At 40.6% G+C, this 17,800-nt stretch overlaps 1 protein-coding gene across 4 annotated transcripts in view; it reads right to left on the bottom strand.

Moving 5' to 3' along the window:
- The window catches only part of Ptp99A (Protein tyrosine phosphatase 99A), a 135,301-nt gene that overhangs the window by 88,869 nt on the left and 28,632 nt on the right, over positions 1-17,800 (bottom strand). For all 4 annotated transcript variants that reach the window (XM_017153241.3, XM_017153238.3, XM_070216211.1 and 1 more), the window contains exon 3: positions 3,296-3,465. In XM_017153241.3, coding sequence (XP_017008730.1) covers positions 3,296-3,465 — 170 coding nt within the window. The remainder of the gene's footprint in view (positions 1-3,295; positions 3,466-17,800) is intronic.

Raw genomic sequence — 17,800 nt, 5'->3', positions numbered from 1 at the left:
CCCTACATGGCCACAAAATCCGGAGAGCAAAAAAAGAAGGGGGAAAAAAGCTGAAGAAACAACAGAAACTTGTAGAGGCAAATCCCTCGTCCTTCGGGCAAGTGGATCTCCTTAGTCCGCTTGGCTTGGGCAAACATGAATCATTTCTAGTCTCGGCCATAAAACAAAAGTTAATAGCTCAACAGGGTCTTATGCTCGGGTGTATGAGTGTGTTTGTGTGTGTGTGCGGGGGGTCATGTGTCAGCTGTAATAAAATGAAGCAGCTACTGTGCCAAGGTGAAAAACTTTTAATACACATAATAGCCGGGCCAAGAAGCAGCAGAGCAGCCGCCGCACTTGCAGGCAACTTCGGGCCAAGAAATGCGAACCGAGCGCCGAAGACGGGGATTGGGACCAACTTTGGCTGCAGCTCAAGTGTCCCAGTCCGCCATTTAACACATAGCTGGCTAGCCCTCTCCTGCAGCTCAAGGAGAAGCTGCTTAATGCACTGAGAAAAATTAAACCGATCAGTACTCCTAATAACTTAAGGCAAAACTAACATAAACACCAGAATTCTAATAAAAAATTAAAAAACAAAAAAGTACTGTTTTACTACGGATAAATATTTATTACTTTTGATTGCAAATTTTAAATTAAAAACCACTCCAAATACTTTCCTTGATTTAAATTTTATCCATTTCTACTACCTCAAGAAAATCCTATTTAAATCTGCATTTTTGCTCTGTATTTCCCCTATACATTTTTGTTCAGAGTGCAGACATCTCAGGATTCTCCATCATCTTGTTCCCAACGAAGGGGCAACTTCATCATTCTGTTTGCGCCGCCTCAATGGCCCCCCGAGTGCGTTTAAGGCCATTGCAATCACTTTTGGCCCGCTCGGCTCCCCTTTTTAGCCCTCTATCTCCATTTTTCTGCCATCTGGCAGCCACTTGAACATTTTTTTGCGCCATGTCGCTTTTGTTTTAGTGCAACTATCAAACATTTAAAATATATTAGCCGCGCCGGCTGCACTGCACTCCCGGGTGGTGGTGATGGTGACCCCGATCCCCCCGATCCTGCCACCATTGATGGCCACTTAGTTGTCGGGACTTTCGCTGCACTTTCTTGTACTCATCGCCGCTGTCGACGGTGGATGGTAAAGTTCAAACAGCCGCCCAGCAACCGGCCATCAATTATTTTAACAGCTTCGTTTTTGCGCCCAAGGAAGTGGGGCCCTATATATTAAGGACGAACGCCTTTTCGTGGGAAGGGAGAGCAGTGCCTAAGTCCCTAAGTGTTGAAATGAATTCTGATATGACACTGGAGGGCCATTTTTGAGCGAAAATTGCAGGAAGGGGAGTGAGTCCTGAATATTGAATGCATAAATTCGATTTGATAATCGCATAAAATGATTGATTTTTTTTCAAGTTAATAGTTCACTTTTGGATTTACCTGGAATACATACATATTTAAAGGATAATTTATGAATAAGTTCATTACTTCTGAATTGATTATTACATTTAAATTTTTGCTTGACTTTTTCCTAATTTGATAGTTTATTTACTAGATTTACTTATTTAAAGGAAATTTTATTACTAATTTGTATTCTTCCACAATTCATATATCAAATAAAAACACCTCTTAACGAGGTAAAAAACTAGTGACGACCGCACCTTCAACATACAAAAGTTCTGATATCAACATTTGTGACGAAAAATTATTACACTCGTCATTAAATAGACTTTCTAATCTTTTCTCATTCGGCCCGCCCTAGCAAACTATTCCAGCCTTTTTCCCCTTACAGGCATTTTCTATTGCAGCGTGACGAATGAGAAAAGATTAGAAAGTCTATTTAATGACGAGTGTAATAATTTTTCGTCACAAATGTTGATATCAGAACTTTTGTATGTTGAAGGTGCGGTCGTCACTAGTTTTTTACCTCGTTAAGAGGTGTTTTTATTTGATATCAGAAGTTTTTGTTTGTTTACATTTGCTCTCATAGGAGCTAATATATACATTTAAATTTAAATTGGTCAATCAAAATTTTTAAACTATTGTATTTTAACAAATTAAGTTAAAAAGGCGTTGAAGTATTTCAAAATACCTTTTAAACGAGGTATAGTACATGTCTGTACCTTTAGTAGTGTAGAACTTACAAACTAACGAAATTTAGCTATTTTTAGCTTTTTCCCGCTAAAGTAGCGGCTTTTTCCAAAAGTCGTAGAACAAAAGATTCCTATATGGAACTCTTAAGTGCAAATTTACTGATTCCATGACCCTAAAGTACAGTTCGGATACCCTCCCACAAAATTCAATACTCAGGGAGCGTTAATTGTTCGAGCTGGCAAAAGTGGCTATTTTCGAATAAAAATAACTTTTAAACGTGACTTTTTACAGTAATGTGTTATATACCAAAATTTAAGGAATCTCAAGGGCTATACAGTTTAAGGTTTTAAAGAAAATCGTTAGAGCCGTTTTTGAAAAAAATAAAAAAAAGCTAAAAAAAAAGTTTTAAAAAATTGTCTTTTGTTCATATTTTTTTAAGTATTACATTTACACAAATTGCATATAGAAGGCGTTTATAGCATTTAAAAATACCTTTCAAACGAGATGCAGCACAAGCCTGTAGCTTTAGTAGTATAGAAGTTACGGCTTTCCGAATTTTAGCTACTTATAGCTGTTTTCCCGCTAAACTAGCGGGTTTTTCCAAAAGTGGTAGAACAAAAGTTTTTTATATCGATGTGATGAACGTCATATCAAATTTTCAGAACTTAAAAAACATGTTTTGGACAAGTGGACAAGTGGACAAGTGGACAAACAGAATTAAATTTTCATTTTGGGAAGAAGAAGAAAATCTTATTTTGGCTATAACTTTTGAACGGAGAGTCGGATTTTGACAAATGACCCCTCATTCGACGGGTATTTTCAAAAGGAATACAACTAAAACATTGCGAGGGGGCATTTATCCCCACCGGCCCCAACAGCTCCAAATTTCGAAATTTTCACTTTTTCACTTTCACCGCTCTCTCTCCCAAGCCAATTGATTTTCTTAAAGTCTTGGTATGCAATCCTGTTAGTTTTCGCAATACCTTTCGATAGGTGTATTATTCATTATGATCGGACCATCACAGTAGATTTTCATTTCTTCGTGTATATATAGTAGTCGCCTTCGCACACTCTCCTGGTGCGCTTCGTCACTACATGGACTGCCGTCCATAGTGATTATTAAAAATATTGACCGACTTTTGTTTGATTTTTCCTTGAGTTCTTAGTTACTGGGAATTTTATTCAGTGCATAATATATTTTTTTACTCACCCTCGGACTGTGGAGCAGGGGTATCCGATTGGCGAACTGCGCGATTGTCGTCGACGCCGTTTTCCACACGAGCGTGTCCACCAGCGAGTGCTCGTTGACCCCTGGACACGGAATGGTCACGTTCTTGCCCGCCTCGGCATTCACCTTTACGTAGTCCAGATTTGTGACGTCTGCAAGAAATAAATAAAACATTAAGTACTAACGTCACTTAACAGTCACTTATGAAAAATATACGGGCTCCTGCCAACACAGGTAATCCAAAAGGATTAGTATAATAATTTTATTATTTAAATACTCGTTACCGAATTTATTCAAGAGAAAATATTTTATGGACTACTGATGAATGAAGGGTAATTGGCGATTATTCGCTTTTCAATATAAATGAGATTAAAAGCAGCTTTTGTAATAAAATCATATGCAAAATAATTGCGGGCATTGTTTTCTCAAACAAAGAGTATGCAATTATATATTTTTATGATTTAATAATTATTGTTAGGCTCTTAAATTCGTAAATTAATAATGGAGATTTTCATAGATTAAAATGGATAATATTAGGATTAAATTAAGGCCATGTTTTTTTTTGTTAGAAAATATATGTTGCATAGAAAGTGCAATTTTTCGCCATGTACGAGAGCTGCATGCACCAAGTAGAAGGAAAAGTGGTGAAAGCTTGCCAGAATTTGGGGCATTCCATTGAGAAAGTTGGGGCTGCCAGCAAGAGTGGCCCGGCTGCTCATAAAAGAGGAGCTCAAGTTATTTGGAAAGGAATATTTTTGGCACACAAAAGCGAAAAGCAGCCGCAAAATGTTTGGGCAAAATATCTGCAAGGCATTTTAATTACATAACATGTTTACGGAGCACTGCTCACAGTTGGTACTTTCAGTTCCCCCCCTCATATACCATATAGTATACATATAGAATATCCCCATGCACTGTGTGTCAGTTGCCAGTGTTGAAAGCAATTTCATGGTCTAAACTATTTCGAAGGTTTCAGCTGGTCACCTGAGTGCGAGTAGGAGCTTGGGCACTACTTCATGCATGCCGGAGCAGATCCTTTCGAGCAATATTTGTTTTGGAAATTGCCAAAAATGCCCTGGCTCTCTCTCACTCTTTGGACGGGGGGCTCCAATTAAAATTATAGAAACAACAAATCGACTGCCCACTGGGCAGTTGGCCAAGAAGCATCCAACGTAAGCTGCTTTGGCAGCTGCATTTGCATCTGCATAAATTGCCAAGCGTCCGAGTGTTGGTAATAAGCATTAGGCATGACATGGCTTCAACTCGAACTCCGAGTCCAGAACTCCAATGCCACTTGCAATCAATTGAGAAATCATGCTGAAAACCCAACCGATTCTCGCACTGCCAATGCCAAAGCCAAAAACCCACCATTTAGCCATGGCATTGGCAGTGGCAGTTGCAACTCAACTGGTTGCCACAACGACTGCATTCCGAGTGGGGTTCCCCCTAGTTCCATCCAGCACAAATGGCTTTGGTTCTCGGTTTTCTCGGTGCTCAGTGCTCATTGCTCGGTTTTATGCATTTGCGGACCCTTTGCCCCTCGGTCATTACGAGTATTGCAAAATGAGTGCTGCTTTTGTTCACTAAGCCACGATCATCGGAGTATTTATAAATTATCGATTCATTGTCTTGTGTGCTGCGTCCCTCTTTCGGGAAATTTAATTTCAGTCTGCAACTCTGTCGCTGGAAATTTTGCATAATACGAAGTACAGTTTTTGGATAATTTATGATTTTGAACTGCGACATGAAAGCCTAAGGACTTTAAATGGGTGCACTGGGAAAAAAGATAGGGGAATGTTGGCTTAAGAAAATAGTTAACTTGAGTTAAACTAAAAATGCATTTAAAAAAGTAAAGGTTTGGAAACTTTAAGCACATTACAATAAATTGTTAAAGTCATATATACCACAGTTATATTTTTAGGACTTTTGCTTAGGCAATCTTTAGTTTTCCCGCTTTTCTTCAGTGTCCTTGTGGTTGGTGAGGCATTTTTGCATATTTCGCTCGGCGCATGCAGATGAGTTGGACGGTCAAAAACAGAGGGCGAATCGCTGTTTAATTTCCTGATGCAATGGCGCCGAGTTCAGGAAACAATTGCACACAATTTATGGCGGGGGCTTTTTTGAGGACGGCCGCCGAAACCGTTTTTCGCAGTAGAAGTTGGCAATTAAGCAGCAAACAGAGCGACATTCAAACTTTCATACAGACAGACACAGAGATAGACAGACAGACAGACGGGCGCTGTAAATAAATTATAATTATTTTGTGCCATTCAAGCGAGTGCCCAAGGGACTTCGCCTTCGACCACAGGAAAATTAGCCAACGACAAAAACGAAATAAGTAGTCGGACCAGAATATCGTTCCACCCTTCGTTTTCGTTTCCGGTTCGTTTTGGATTGGATTGAGCTAATAATCAAATTGAATGCAACCCCCGACGACGACTCGACCGGCAACAATTAATTTTATTTATGTTGATTCTAATCAACGGAACGGGCAGCAGACAGCGGGATTTCGACTGGGATTCGCAGGCTGCCATGGCGAGGGATTCGTATCCGTGCCTTTGAAATCCTAGCGGAAAACTCGCCCGAGCGCATGAAAGATGAAAATATTGGATTCATGCTTCGCTGCTCGCAGCTTCAGCGGAAACATTTTCCTACCCCTCCCACCGCAGAATTCAAGGCACTGCGAAATAATTAAAATGGTTTTCTAATCCCCAGTTAAACCATTAAAAAATCAGAAGTTCGGAAAATAATTAATAAAGGTGAATTAAGCCCAGCTAAGAGCTGCAAAATTACTTAGGAATAATATAAACTTTTTTTTTTAATATTTACATTTTAATTGTTTAATTAATATAAATTTATAATTGATTATAAAGTATCCATATGTATTTGACATGCGCCATTTCAATTCGATATGCTTAAAAACGTAAATCGATAATTCTGTAATATCGTTTTTACATAAAATTTAATATCTAAAAATTAAAAAAAAATACTATAGTATCTTAAATCTAGAACCCTATGTTAGGCAAAGCAGTTTAATATTTATTTACCTTGATTAAACAATTTGGAATTTCCCCCTGTGTAGAAACAGTACAAATATTACAGCACTTAGCCGCGTCTGATTGTTTGTTCTGGGATCTCGTGAGCTCCTCTGACCCGTTGCCATGTCAATTGTCTGTGAAAACACTCCCCTGTGTTGTGCAACATGGCTAAACTCGCTTTGGGTGACTCCAACCAAAGTATCTCTGCCTTATAATATTCCTCTTTTCTACACTGTCTGCTCGACAAAACTACTCGTATGCAGTTGAAGAATCACTTTGCATCGATTTGGGGGAACATTTAATGCCAGGGACTTGTGAATGGAGAGCCATTTGGCAGTCGGTCGGCATTTAAACCCTTTGGCAACATCCTTACCGTATTTGGCTTTCAATTTGCTGCACATTCCGGGTGTCATCCGTGTGTATCTCGTACATTTGGTGAATGGTCTGTGGAAGCGGTTTTGTGCGTGGCACCAACAAGTTGCAATCTTTTATGGCCTGCACTTTGGAGTGCATCTATTTGGAAACCATTGCGATGCATTTTTGCCGAGCGAAAGGGGGGCGAATACCATTCAGCCACTTGAGCCGCAGACTTGGCAGGTTCAAAGGGAGCATTGAATAAGGATGCACCCAGTTAACCTGCCCCTTTTTCCCACATTAACCAACCCCCGGTGCGGTGCATCAATTTCAGGCGGGATTAAATCCCGGATTGGATGAGTAATTATCCAATTAAAATTGAAGTTTCGGTCGGGCGGTGGACAACACTTGGCTAGCAGCTCGCCCTGGCCGTCGACTCTCATAACTTGAGGCACGTGGCAGGCGCGTCAGTCAGTCAACTGGCTGAAAAAGGATGTGCCACGCATGTGTGCACTTGCAGAAATAACGTATACAGTCTGAGAAAATGTACAAACATTTATTGGAAAATGGAAAATGGAAAAGGGTAAAATTGATAAAAAAATACGGGCAAATCCTAAAATACAAAATAATTATATTTAATATATTATAGTCCTGACCTAGATAATATTCATTTTAACAAGATTTTGACTTTTCTTATAAATTATGGATTGACCTTTAATATATATCTTTATCTTTAATCGTAGATAGAATAGGTAGGTCCTTGTGGCTAACCACTTCTATGACCCTGTAGAATTTTAATTCGAAATTCAGAAAATCATAAGTAGTTCTTTTCTGGCCGTGCTTATGCGTATCTGTGTTCGACTGCCCATCTATCCGTCTGTCTGTCGTCCTGTCTGCTGTTTGTATAGACATTTTCTGTCAGCCTGCGATGGCCGCCGACTGCCACAGAAGCTGAGAAATAAATGCGTGTGCCGACGTCGACGGAAAGGACATGCGAGCATCATCGTGCTCATGACAACCCGCCCACCCATACACTCATACACTCATACACCCACTCACGCACACAACAGGCAGCCAGACAATATCCCTTTTTTTATGCCTGAACGCAGCAAATAATGAAATTATGACAACCATCGGGGGAGGAAGGGGAGTGAGGACTCGGGAATAAGATGGGCACTTCTTGGGATGACGAAAACGAGATAAAAGCTGACAAGTGGCGAATGTGAAATATGATTGAGCAGGGCCACGCCCCTCCGTACAAACCCCCGCCCACGAACACTTAACTTTAACTAGGCAACTTGAAGTGTTTCAGCCTTGGGTAAACATATGTACGAGCGATCCAGACGGCAGAGAAGCCTTTGGATGGTTGCCTGGCTAAGGGTAAGGCCCCAAGGATCAGTCAATAATGCTGACATCAAATTGAAGCCAAGCTGATGGCAACTGTCAGGCAAATGTGTTTCAATTTCGTTAAACTTCGGGCCAAAAGATGGCCAAGAGAGAGGGTTAAGGGTTACGTGAGTGTGTGTGGGTTTTCGGCCGATATGTGTGGGTGGGGTTCGCGGGGCTAAAAGGCCCAAGGACTGCGGACTGAGGTCTGCGGGTTGCGGGGCAACCGACAGTCGGCGGCCAGCGGTAATCCCTTCCGTTTCATTACACAAATGCGGCTTAAGGGAAAATATATTATAAATACCTACCTACAACAATATGAATGCCCCATAAAATACGAGGCATATTAAAATGCAAATAAACCAAAGGGGAGCAACTCACACGTCCACGGCGAAAAAGTAAACAAAATTGTTCGGCAATTGGAAATTTACATAGTATATATTTAAAAATAATAGATGTTAATAAATATTTAAACGTTTTGGGTCAATTGGAATTATTTAATGACCTGACTTTACATTTAAACCTTTTCAAACAATTAAAATAAATACTGCATTGTTTAACCTAGCTCAAAACATATATTTTTAATCGGTTCCTGCCTTATTAAAACATTTTGTATTTAAAAAAACATTTTAAATGGTAAAAAAAAAAACATTTTCAAAATATTTTAAGGATGAACCAACTCTAAACATATTATCCAAATAAAATACTTTTTTTTCCCTGTGTATTTTGATGTTTAAAGAGTTCGCCGCAGCCAGGTGTGTGCGGAAAAGCTCACTTGCAGGCCTCTTTGTTAAATTGATATAATTAACCAAGCCCCAGCGAACTGAAACCGGATTGAAAGCCTGAAAATTGATCGTAAAGAATACACTGGATATATCCCCAGCTCGCCTCATTATGGCTGCATACTTTTCGCGCCCAGTGTTGCAGCCGTATTCCTTATTTTCCGCTGCCGAGAGCCGGCAATTTGGCGCACAAGAGCGTTTCCCTTTCGTGCTTTCCCCCCGGCCGCCGGTTTTCCCTGTTTTCCCAGCCCAGCCCCGAAAATTCAAATGGAAAATTCTGAACATTTTGCGCTGTAAATTGGAATTGCTAGCGGGCAAAGCCGAGGGCCGTAAGCCGAGGCAGGTGAAAAGTGAAAGGCTCAAATGCTGTTGCCACTTTTGCCCGGCGAATTTCGAGCAGTTGAGCGCTTTTTTGCTAGTTTAGAAGAGCTCTCCATGTGTCCCTGCATTTTTAAGTGTATGTGTGTGTGTGTGTGTTTGAGGGTATCCTGTCAGGCTGTCTGTCTGCCTGTGTGTGTGTGTGTCGTGGCTTGGAGCTTAGTGTAATTAAAGCTAAATAGCCTGCATAATGAGAAAGTAATTAGCAATGTTGATGCTGCTCGTTATTTCCTCTTACGCCCCGCTTTTAAACGTGATCTATATGAGTTTGTAAAGAAAATAGAAGCGATAAAAATATATATTTATTTCCTGTATAATTTATTCTTCTTTTGCCACAAACATTTCTGAAAAATTAAAATCAATCTGCTTACTTAAGCTGACCTTATGAAATAAATCTGAATAATGAAGTTAAAACAAGAGAGAACGCTATAGTCGGGTTGTTGTCCCGACTATCTAATACCCGTCACTCAGCTAAAGGGAGTGCGAACGCTGTGTCGGGTTGGTGTCCCGACTAATAATCGTAACTCAGCTAAAGGGAGTGCGAGGGAGATAGATATATAATTTTTGATTGCGTATAACTTTTTAATGAATGGTCTGATTTGAAAAATGTCTTCTACATTTCGATAGGTATAAATATACACAACAAAATTGCATTTATACTTCTCGGAAATCGTTAAAGATGTGGGCGCAGGACCCATTTTAAAATCGTTAGTGGGCGATTGTGGGCGTTAGAGGGGGCGTGGCGCTCGGCTAAAATAAACTTGCGCTGCGTAGGAAGCCAAAGAATATGTGTGGGAAATCTCAACCTTCTAGCTTTTGTAGTTTCTGAGATCTCAGCGTTCATACAGACGGACAGACGGACAGACAGACAGACGGACAGACGGACAGACGGACATGGCTAGATCGACTCGGCTAGTGACCCTGATCAAGAATATATATACTTTATGGGGTCGGAAACGCTTCCTTCTGGCTGTTACATACTTTTGCACGAATCTAGTATACCCTTTTACTCTACGAGTAACGGGTATAAAAATGTATAGAAAAACATGAAACTTTTGTTTTCTATTTTGCTTGCCCAGAAGCTTTGTGCTTGATTTTCCATCCCATATTCAATGTAATCTATTTGCATTCGAAAGTCAAATAAAAACGCAAAAATCCTGCATAATTAATTTTATGAATTGTGCCATAATCCTTGTTTTTCTATGATTTTTGTCGTAAGCTTTCTGTTAGATTTTCCATCAGAAGCCACGCTTCAATTGTTTAGTAATTGTTTTCAATAAACTAGTTTATCTACGCAGAATAAAACTCCGTTGAATTTTTAATTTTTTTTTGTTTAGTGGTGGCAACTAAAAAATTGTGATTTACGCCGAGTTCAGCGTAATTAATTTAAATTGCCAGTTATTTTCTTTATGGGGCGACGATTGTTTTATGCTTTTCCGGCGGTAAGCTTTAATGGATTTCTTAACCCGCCATAATTTTAAGATTAAAGAGAAATGGTTTTCAGCCGTTGAAGGTTTTATCTTGGATATTATCTTTCGCTGCGCTATTTGCAATGGAAATGAATTGGATTTTAATTTGAAACCGCAGTGAGGAGAGAGCAAAAATCGAAAAGAAATTACAATGCTGTGTTTGCATGTCTGTCACCTGAAACACGCATACAGAACCACCTCCCACACACACATACGAACACCTCACCTGTGTAAACTAAATAAAACCCGCCGACATCACAGAAAACAAAAAAAGCGACAGAGCAGTGAAAAAGCGGAAACAGAGGAATCCAAACCCAGGAACCAAACTCAAACAGCAGAGTAAGTTCTTTTCTCATTAAGCCCTGTGTTTACACATAGACACCCGCCCACTCACACACACACACAGACAGGGAAACGCCCCCACACACACACATTAATACACATCCGACAGTCTTGTATACATATTTGCTGAATTTTCACACCAACAGTGAACGAGCCTAATGAGTCCAAAATCCGTTGCCCGCAACTTTGCCACTGCCACGCCTCCTTTTGGGATACGATAGCCCTGACCCGCCCACTTTTCCAAAGCCTTTAGCCGGCCACCCATTTTCCACCCACTTCCCCCCTTTCTACCATCAATTGACAAGAAAGGCCTTGCTGTAATTTGTTGAAAAGCTGCGTGGTAAAAAAGAAACATGTTCACACTGGACTGAGTCGGTACAACAAAACAAACACCAATACAATAACAACAACGGCAGGAAGTACAACAACAAATACTAGGGGGACAACAAAATGCCACAACAACATCCTAAAATAGGGAGCAAGTTTTAATTAATCATGACGAGCTAAACAAAAGTCGAGTTTGTCGCACAGTAAAATAAAAATTGGTATGGTTTATTTATACATTTTAAAATTTAAAATATATTAAAAAGCTTTATAATGTTGACAAATTATATTCATATTTTTTTAATACTCAGGAAAACAAATTTGTTTATTATATTTTCCAAAAAAAAAAAAAATTTTATCATATTATTTTTATTATTGCAATGATTATTACGCCCAAAAAAATTATTATTAATTTGATAATTTTTTAATTGATTGTTTGTAATTATTTTCTACTTTAAAAACATTTAAAATCGTTTTATCAGTCCCATTAAAGATTCCTTACATATCAGTTTTTTGTGAAGTCCAGTAATTAAAGTAATTTTAAATGAACCCTAGTTTTTTTCCAAGTGCCGATGAAGGGCAAAAGCTTGGCTGGCAGTGAACAAAAATGTCAGTGGCAAACGTCTAGATAAATATGTCAGCAACAAAGCTGGCAGCCAATCCAGCTGCCCCCATTTGTGGATGAGAATCCCACCCCACCCACTTGGTGAGTGGCTGACAAATATTTGCCAGAGCGATAATCAAATTTACATTGTGCTCAAGTAGAAAACGAAGGAGTGGAAGTGGTCGTGCTAGTGGTAGTGGGCCACTTAGAGGCGGCCCTCCAAGTGGGTGGTTTTTCACCCACCTCCCCACCGGCGGTGGGTGGTAATTGCGAGTCAAATGACACCGAAGGCCATTGGCAGCCGCCGAAGGAGCAACAGCTGGAGTAAAGTGCGGAGAAACAGCAACAGAAACAGGATCAGAAACTGAAACAGAAACAGGATCTGCGAACAGGTACAAGCGCATTAAGCCAAAGGCGCTGGCGTGCGGCCACCGCCGGAAAATACAAGGAAAATTACTTAACTCCCGGTCGTCATTAAAGAGCTTGGCCCCGCTGGCTTTCCCAGCGATTTCCACGCTCCGCGAACTTCGAGGACCTTCTCTTCTTCGCCAGCACCACCATATGCTTGCTGCCGCCGCAGGACATTAAAAATATTTCCGCGCTTCGGTTCACGTGTCACTGTGCGTTTGCGGATGTCCTTAAAGTTTATGCTAATGGATGCCCGCATGCATTTGTATTTGCATTCGCAAAATGCGGGCTAACCAACCAAGCATGGCGACTTGAAAGGCGATTCCTACTTGTTTGAAAATCTATTTTAAATTAGTGTATTTATATATTTATTTCTCTTTTTAGTTTACATATTATTACTTCATTTATTTATTTTTTTTGCATAATATTATTTGACTTTAAGAGTATATATTAAAATAGGTAAAACATTATTTAAACCTCAAATTTCACTTAGCAACTAAAGCCAAACTTTCGCATCAAAACTTTGAAGGAAACTCGCACACACACACAAATACATTTAGCCAATTGCCACGCCCCTTGGGAAGCCGCCCACTGGCATTGGGCAAAGTGAACAACAAATTACACGACTCGGGGGAATTCATCCTTGCCAAAATATTTGCGGCAAGGCGAATACCGAGAATCCCGCGAACCCGGCTTGTCTAATAAATTAAGGCGGCTAACTGGCAGCTCCGTTTGGCCCCGGCACCACTATATCTTGTCGATTGCCCGATCCCGATTCGGTTTTGGATTCCGAATCCTATTCCTCTGCCTTAACCGATTCTCCCGCTGAGCAGCCAAAATAACAGCCAACACACCCAACAAATTTCGCTTAAATTAAACACAAACGACAAGTTGAACTGTAAACAAATGCGACAATTTATCTTACTTTCATTTAATTGTCAGCGGCAAAATGCTTGCCAAAGCAAAACCAAAGAAAACAGCCAAAGTGGAGCAGTCATGATTATATAACACACACAATACACCCAAATAAATATATATGTATATCCTATATAAATATATACGTATGTGTTCGTTGTGTGTAGGATAATCAACGTGAAATTAGCGCTGACAAATTGCCAAAATGCCAAAAGGAAAATGTTCGCTCAGGATCAGAGCAGTTACTCTGGCTTTCCACTTTTCGTGTTATCTGGCAAAAGCGAAAATTCAAAATTTTCCTACCACCCACTACCAAAACCCACACACACACACACTGGCGCACAGAGAGAAAATAATGGAAAACGTATTTATTTAGCCACGAATGAAAATAATGAAAACAATGCAAACACAGAGGCGCCGGAACCGCTTGTCTGGCCAGCAAAAATATTTTCATAGATATTTTTGCGCTATTTAAATGCCGCATACTCCATCCATCTCGAAACCCCCTCGCTCTATCATTCGTCAGTGCTGCAACTTTTGTCTAATAAAAGGCTATGTTTTTCGATTAAAAACATTTATTTGGATAACACTTTTTCAATTTAACTTTTATTTTTTCCAGGCTTTATTAATGATTTATGAAAATATTTTATCAATGACTTGAAAATAATAAACAATGCATCTATGAAATCTAAACTAAAGTTCTTGACAGTACAAAATATTGAGAACATAATTCGAGAGAATTTTGTAAATAGCTTTAATAAATATTTTGTATATTTTAGAACTTTGATATTTGCATATTAGCCAACCTGTCAGCACTTTTATTTATATTCCTCGTTTTTCAATCTGGCTTCATCTCGCTATTTTTTGTTGCCCGAAAAAGTATGCTACGCTTTGTGGGTCCTACGCAGCGTGCAATATGATAAATAGAGTGTGCAGCTGCTGTTGTTGCTGCTATTCGGCGGTGGTGATGATGGTGATGGTGGTGCGGCCTGTTCATCACGAAGTGGGTCAGTTGTTTACTGACACAGTGACTCTTAAGTGCACCCACACACTCGCTGCGAAAGTATGCAGCTGATGTTGCGTTGTGTTTGATACACTCGAGCGTCGACAGACGCACTCAACGCCGCAGCAGCAACATCCTCCACATTGCAGCAGCAACATCTGCGGCAGCAACATCTACAGCAGCAGCAGCAGCAACATCAGCTAGCTGACATAGTTGACGTCTACAGATGTAATGCCCCATAGCAGGCAGCTAACCATTCAGTCAACCTCGGCCACGCCTCCATCCACTCCACCCAACTACCCATCCACCCACCACCCACTTGTTGTAATTTTTTATATTTTGTTTCGTCACAGTGTTTAGCAAAAGCACTGGTTTTTGTATGTGTGCGTTTGCGTGTGACTGACGGAAATGCAAAAGTGTCTCATTGTGTTGCCCTCGGGTTTTTTGGCCTGGCAGCAACATTTTTGCTAAGCACTTGGAAACATTTAAATGCTGAAATTGCGAAGAGGGTAAATGGCAGGGGGGAATGGAGGTCCTAAAAAGGAGTGCAGATGCCAGTTTCACCCGCACTGCACTTGCGAGAATTGAATTTTGTGGCGAATTGTAACAAACAAACATCGAAGAGCAAGAGGCACGACACCTCAAGCTTGATTTCTCCCGCATTTTCAGCTCTTGGCCTGGTTTTGTGGCCTCTACACGGGGAGAAAAGTGTGATAAAGTAATTGATTAGGTGTGTAATTAATTAATTGAGTTTTATTTTAGTTCAAAATTGAACCCAGCTTGCAATGTAAAAACTTTTTTTTTTACAAAAACTTGTTCCTAGTTTTTGTGCTAGCTACATGGTCATAAATAAAATTCTGACAAATAATCAGAGAGTGACCATCTATTATTTTTATATTTCCAGAGTAGGGAATAATTAAATATCTTCGTTTTAACTCAAATTAATATGTTACTTATTATACTTATAGTAAAATAGGTAATGATTTCCTGTTTTTCCCTGTGCACTTGCCATTGTAACAGCTTTTGCAGGTCAAGTGTGCGGTGCATGCCACCACAATGGGCCATTGCAACCACCCCACCCATCTATCCATCCATTCTAGCATTCGTCGCATTGTGGCTGCTGTTTTTGCTCCATTCGAAAGAGGGGTCAAAGGGGACACACGGGTAACGGTACACCTGAGGCCAGGTTGCAAGCGCGTTCTAAGTGAAACAGCCAACACAAATAGCACGCTCTTGCTGCTCAAATAGACGGGACATCGGGACATGAGGACAACAGGCAGGCGGTTCGTTGAGATTCCTCGTTTTAGCAGAGCAAACAACTGTCAAGCGTTGCGTATACGCAACGTGAGCCGCTGTCTAGCTTTTCAGCCGCCAGGCAAAAGTTACTGTTGTTATTGCCGCTGATTTTAGATGGGAGAAAATGGGTGTAGCTGCTAAGCTCTCGGCTAAAATTTCTAATGCATTTTGCGCGTGTTTATTATTTTAATTACAGAGCATGCAAAAACTTAAATGCCTTCAGATGCAAACGGCCCTCTTGTCTGCCACTCATCTGGAGTTTGTTTGCCTGCGCGTGCTGTGGCAGCTGCCAGAAGGATGAGGCAACGGCAATAGTTGCTGCTGCACAGCGGGTCCTCCCCCACAAACATTAACTATTAAGCGCTTGGTTTGCTCATTAAAATGCGCCATGATTATTTGTTTATAAGCTCAGCTGGCGGAGTTGTGAAAACTGGCGGCAGTTCATCATTAAATGTGGCACTGAGCTCGCGTGACGGCGGAGAATAAAAAAGAAAATAAAAAAAGATGATCGCTCTACTAATGGCACCGCTCTCGTATTGATTTCGCTTTTGGCCCCTCCAAAACGATGATGTGCACTTTTTGTGGCTTTGCTAATGAAGTGGTTTGCCTTGGTAAAAATAATCCCCACAAGTGGGTCGCAGTGACAGTGCCTTTTTTCGGGGTTCTATTTCCTCTGTGTCTATAAATAAGGCGACAGAATTGGATTAATCTAGATATCCATTTGTTTTCATTAGTCTAATTTTTGTGCCCAGCTTTGGCTTCGGGCTAATGACACTGAATGGTCATATATGCTACTCTACTTGTGCCAGTATTTTCAAAGGCATTTCCCTAGTTTTGGCCAAATTGGTTTTCGAAATTGGTCGGCCACAGGCAAAGGCCACAAGTTCTCTGGCCTGCAATCCGAGACACACCCGACTCTGGCATCCAAAGTTCTTCATCTCGGACCACAGAGCACTTAACATTTCTCCCAGACAGGCCTTAAATAATTGTGCATCTGCCGACTAATTCGAGGCACTTTGAAGTTGAACGCAGCCTGTTTGCTCATACGAATCGAGTTAGCTGTCAATGGTGACAACTTAAAGCTGCAGTTCCATCAGTTGATGGGGAAAGCGCAAGTGCACAGGCGGAAAATTCGGTCACTTGCAAAATTCCAGAAACCAAAGAAAAAACGGAAATATGTTTTTAAAAATATTTTAAAACTAGTCCTATTTTTTACCTTGAATTTAAATGCATGGTCACACTAGACAAATAGCTTTTCTTATAAACATCTCAGTTATTCACTATTTTGTGATTTTTTCTTCGTGTGTTTTTAAGTGGCTATTGGTCAAACCATTCTAGAAGCTGCTTAACATTTCCGGGCACACTGTGACCCAGATTTGTCCATAGATGGGGGTCTTTATGTGCATATCGCCTGCTTCTATGGCCCCCATGTGAAGCACATGTTGAACTGCTTAGCTGGCTTATCGGTTCTCATAATAATTGCAGCTGCAAATTGTCTTTATTTATTGTTCGGCAGCTGCACAAGAACGGTGCTCATGAAATGCGTGCATGTGTGTTTGTGTGTGCCAGTGTCCTTGCATCCTGGCCGTTATTTTAATGATGACAATTGTTTGCACTGCCTACACAAACACGCACACGGGGGCATTGGTCAGCAGGATATGCTCAAATGTCCGGTGTTCATGTAAATTTCAATTAGATGCAAACACGAGCCGGTCGGCTAATAAACTCTGCTCATTACATTTGCTAATAAATTGTCAGAGGCAGCAGCTGCCACTGGCTGGCTGTCTTTAATCTGGCCCTGAACACTGAACACTGGACCAGGTCAGCCAGTTTATTGCTCCCAATCAATCGATGACAGCCAGCGTCTGGGGCGTAAATCAATTAGTGGGCAATGAATCGAATGCGGGAGAAAGCGAAGGACGATGGTGTTGGTTGTTGGATGCCTTTCACACATCAACAGCATCGAGCAGCGACAATTTGGCAAAATACTCAGAAGCCAGGGATGTCGAGTGTCAATACCCCCCGCATCCATTGGCGTCATAAATAAAAAACCAATTAATTTATCATCGTCTCGAAGCGACGGCGAAGTGACGAGGAAAAGCGTGAACGCGTTGGTGTTTCGGATGGGTGAAATGCGAGAGGGTCTATTTATGAGCTCTGCAGGCGAAGAAAGTCAAGGAAAAATATA

Source organism: Drosophila takahashii, chromosome 3R (genome assembly GCF_030179915.1).
Source record: "Drosophila takahashii strain IR98-3 E-12201 chromosome 3R, DtakHiC1v2, whole genome shotgun sequence".
Classification (NCBI taxonomy): domain Eukaryota; kingdom Metazoa; phylum Arthropoda; class Insecta; order Diptera; family Drosophilidae; genus Drosophila; species Drosophila takahashii.
This window is presented reverse-complemented; position numbering and strand designations above follow the sequence as displayed.